The sequence below is a fragment of the Propithecus coquereli genome, unplaced genomic scaffold (genome assembly GCF_000956105.1).
Source record: "Propithecus coquereli isolate 6110/MARCELLA unplaced genomic scaffold, Pcoq_1.0 Scaffold9, whole genome shotgun sequence".
Classification (NCBI taxonomy): Eukaryota; Metazoa; Chordata; class Mammalia; order Primates; family Indriidae; genus Propithecus; species Propithecus coquereli.
The window spans coordinates 14060871-14065342 of record NW_012155284.1 but is presented as its reverse complement, the minus strand read 5'-3'; the positions used below and the strand labels follow the sequence as shown (position 1 = coordinate 14065342).

Below are 4472 nucleotides of genomic sequence, written 5' to 3'. Positions count from 1 at the left end.
CACTAGAGTTTACTTAGTCAAGTGCTCATCTGTGATGAGGGCAGTTATTCCTCCTTTCCAGCCTCGCTCCAGGCCAGGCCGCTGGGTTTCCCAGTCGGCTCTAGAGTAAGACTGGAAAGAGCTGAGTCTCCCACGTTGATAGGAGAACAAGAATTTGATCGAGTTTTAGGGGAAACAAAAACACTGATAAAAATCTTGGCTGAGAGAAATAGCAGCTGCAAAGACCCCGGAGACCCCCAGAGCCTGAGGCCGCAGCCGCGCAAGACCGGGCGCGTTGCCGGGGCGACGCTTCCGGTCGGCGCGCGCAACCCCGGGAGCAGCGGAGTTGTGAAATGAGCGGCTAGACCTGCCCGGCGCTGTGCATTCGCCAGCGGGAGCGCGCTCGCGGCCGCGCGTTCTCCGCTTTCCCGGCTCCGTCGCTGACGCGTCGTAGACGTTGGGGAGCGGGAAGGCAGCGGCCGCGGGATCAGGATGAACAGCGGCGGCGGCTTCGGGTTGGGTTTAGGCTTCGGCCTCACCCCTACGGCGGTGATTCAGGTGACGAATCTGTCGTCGGCGGTGACCAGCGAGCAGATGCGGACGCTTTTTTCCTTCCTAGGAGAAATCGAGGAGCTGCGGCTCTACCCCCCGGAGTAAGTGCTGGAGCTCGGCTGGGGGAGGGGCGCGGGCGCCATAGAGACCTCGGGAACCGAGGCGTGGGGGAGAGCGCGGGCGCGGGCGCGCGGTGCCTGTCACATGACCGTCCGGGCTTACCTTGGTGCCCATATTTGATAAGGGCATTGGGGCCCCGCGGTCTTGCTCTCCTTGTGAGTCGGATTTGGGGGTTACCCTTTGCATCGAGCCCTTACAAAAGATTTAGAGTGTTTGCCTTTTCCGCGCCTCCGGGACTTGTGGTCGCTTCCAGGTCTTCAAATTGAGTGCCCTCCCTTCCATTTTTTCCCCCCGAACTTAAGATGGCCGCAGGTGGGCCCGGAGTAGTCCTCATGGCAAACGCCTGTTAGCGTTTTTGCGCTCTGAAAATCGCAGGAACTGCGTCTGAGCAACTGACCAGTTCTTAAGGCCTAAGTGTCAGGCCGTTATTGCTGACGAGAAAGCCTGCGGTTGATGACAAGATAGGATTAGGGCTGTATTTGTTCCCCAGAGCGGACTCACAAATTTAGCATCTTGGCCTTAAAGATCGTGTCTGTTTACCCTTTTGACAACAGATTAAATATTTCTCCTGGAAGGTGACACTGCCCCAGACCTTTCAGAAAAGGTGCAGCATTATCCCTGCTTTGTACTTTTTAAAGTCCAGATCTTGGCAGGCATTCACAGGTCGTGGCCACTTCCCAAGTAGTGTATTTTGAGGTGGTAAGATTTTCCCTTGTACAATGTTCTCTACTCAAAAAACTTGCAAGGTGTTTGGGTGTTGTTCATAGTCTCACACGCATAAATATCCTTTTTTTAAGGTCTTAGAATCTTAAGATTCTCAGTTTTTTGTTCATTATGTGAAAATCCTTTGAAGGAAGAGGTAGTTGTTGCCCAGGATTTCTTTCTTTTTTAAAAAATTTGCATTTGATTTTACTTATTTCTTAGTGATGCCTATAGACCTATTTTTCTTTAATTTTCTGCTTATAAGTTATGGCAGTGCTACTGTATAAATATATATAAGTTATTTGGCTATTTAAATTTTGCCTTTTACGTTTTTCTTTTCTACTTTTGATTTTGAAATATTTCATGCATGCAGAAAAGTCGAAAGATAACATAGAACACCTGTGTTCCCTTCACATGGATTTGTCCATTTTTTGCTACAGTTGATTATTAAAATTTCCTGTTATTCTAATAAAGCTTTTTTTCTTTTGATCGAGTATGTAATTATACCATCTTCTTTTAAAGCTCCAGGTAATCCTTTTAGTTATCTCTTTTAATCCAGAACAGCTCCCATCACCTTTTAAAAATCTTTCATGACGTTGGCATTTTGCCTTATAGTTGTTTTTTTCTTGTAGAATGATCCATAATCTGAGTTTATATAGATTGTTTCTTCATGATGAGATTCAAGTAATACGTTTTTTGGCAAGAATACTGCATACGTGCATGCACATACGTTGTGATTGATTAGCCATGGCATTATAGCTTTGAATATCTTATTTAACTTTTGAAAATGCTTTCAGCCATCTTTGTTTAAGTCCTCAGAACATTTCTTTCTTTCCTTTTTTTTTTTCTTTTTTGAGACGGAGTCTCGCTGTGTCACCTGGGCTAGAGTGCTGTGACATCAGCCTAGCTAACAGCAACCTCAAACTCCTGGGCTCAAGCGATTCTCCTGCCTCAGCCTCCTGAATAGTTGGGACTACAGGCGCACACCACCACACCTGGCTAATTTTTCTATTTTTAGTAGAGATGGGGGGGCTGTCACTCTTGCTTTGGCTGGTCTGGGACCCCTGACCTCAAGCAATTTTCCTGCCTTGGCCTCCCAGAGTGCTAGCATTACAGGCAGGAGCCACCGAGCCGGCCAGAACATTTCTTAATTGGAGTATTTGGAGGAGTGCTGGTATCCTGAAAGAATTGGAATCTGTCAGTAAAATATTTTGTACATGAACCTTTGTAAAGTAACCTTGCTTTCAGGTTGTGGTAGTAAGGTATCGTATAGGTAGAAAAAATATATCAGAATATTCTTAATTGCTGACGTACTACTTACATGGTTGACACCTGGGTTTGGGTGACAATATACTGCCAGTTATTAACTGACACTTAGTAATGGGCTATTTTTTTGAAATCAAGAGTTACTGGTGTTTAAATGTCAAAGAGAATAAGAAGCTTTTTACTTAAACATATGGAACATTAAAGTGGAGTTAGTCACAAACTGTAATACATTTAGCAAAATTGTAGCGTAAATGTAACAGATATAGGCCAGGCAAAATCCTTAAACAGTTTTTCCATAAGTGCAACAGTAGATCCCTCATTCTTGTTTTGCGGCAATATTGACATGCTTCATTAACAGGTTCTCTGCTTTGTAATGAAGTTGTCATTACTTGGTCCTTATATTAAAGATGTGTTTGCAAATTGGGGCTTAAATGGATAAAAACGCAGTAGTAGGTTGTATTCAAGATAGAGATAATTGTTTTGCAGTGTCACATAAATTATTTTATGATTAATCTTTAGAAGCTGAGCAGAAATTCAGTTTTAAAATTGGAAATATATTTCTTCAATAGAATATGAAAATAATTTGTCATTAAAATTTTATGATTTCCATTGCTAATATGAAAATTTACATTTTAAATTTAATTCTTTTGGCATGAGGCAGTGATTAGCTTCATTTTAAATTTTAAACATTAAGAATTCATGTAAACATTCATCATAAGCATTAAGAATTCTTATTTGTAATTTTTCATCCTTTTTTGTGCTGCCAGATAAGTATCCAGAATTACTATTTTAATTTTTTGCACAATAAATGAATCTCATAGCTGATGAAAACCTTTTTCCACAAGTAAGAAATCTGTTTTTTTCAGTGAATTTTTCACTGAGGTATAATGTACATACAGAAAAGTGCACTTTGAATTTTTACAAAGTAAACATACCTGTGTAATCACACAGAGCGGGATTATCTGCACCCTGGAAGTTCCCTGTGCCTCCCTTCAAGTGACTAACCCCTAAGGGTAATCCTGTCCTGTTTTGTAACACCAGAGATTTTTGCCTGTGTTGATTTTTTTGCTTACTGGTTTCCTTCACTTCTCTGGTCTTCAAAGATTCTAAGAAAGAAAGATAAAATGTATCAACTACTTCTTTAAGTTTATTTAGTTAAAAAAATTAATATAACCAATGTAGCTACTTTATGGAAAATAGGGAAAAGGAAACAACTCTTGTGATTCTACCACTGTATCAAAACCTTTCTGCATTTCCTTGTATTTCCCTCCAGTCCTTCTTAGATGCATTTATTGTAATACAGTGCAATCAAAGGAATTCCTGCAGTGTGATTGTAACTCTTTTCACTTAACCCGTAATAAGCATTTTTCATATTGCTGTGTTTTATTTATAGTAATATTTAAAGACTAATATGTTCTAAGTGTGTTGTGTTTTGTTGGATCTTTTGGTTGCTTTTTTTTTTTTTTTTGGTATTACAGATCAGTCGATTTTAGCTAGAAGCATTTGGAAGTGTGTATTTATGATTGCTGTGATTGGAAGGCCTACTGGTGTTGAGTGGGTGTCAGCAATTCATAAGAAAGTCTTGTACAAGGAGCAATTGTGCTACCAAAGGACCACTGAAGCCCTGTTATAAATAAAGTGTCGATTAATATTGTTGTCCTAGAACTATATACTTTGCTCATGTTTTGGATTATATCCCTTTTGATAGATCCTCTAAAGGATGTATATTAATGTACTAATAAAATACTGGACATTTTATTACCACATTGACTTTTAAAAATATTGTGCAGGACCATCATGCTTTTTAATGAAAAACAAAATAACTCGTTAGGGCCCAGGAAATTTAACTGATG

General features: G+C 40.7%; 1 protein-coding gene across 5 annotated transcripts in view; it reads left to right on the top strand.

Moving 5' to 3' along the window:
* Positions 1–384: 384 nt before the first annotated feature.
* SREK1 (splicing regulatory glutamine/lysine-rich protein 1) overlaps positions 385–4472 on the top strand; it is a 34930-nt gene continuing 30842 nt past the window's right edge. For 4 of the 5 annotated variants that reach the window (XR_001138323.1, XM_012664611.1, XM_012664609.1 and 1 more), the window contains exon 1: positions 385–632. Coding sequence is in view for 3 of the 5 variants with exons in the window: in XM_012664611.1 (XP_012520065.1) it covers positions 472–632 (161 nt within the window). In the remaining 2 variants the exon portion in view is untranslated. The remainder of the gene's footprint in view (positions 633–4472) is intronic. The other variant, XM_012664612.1, reaches the window with a different exon arrangement.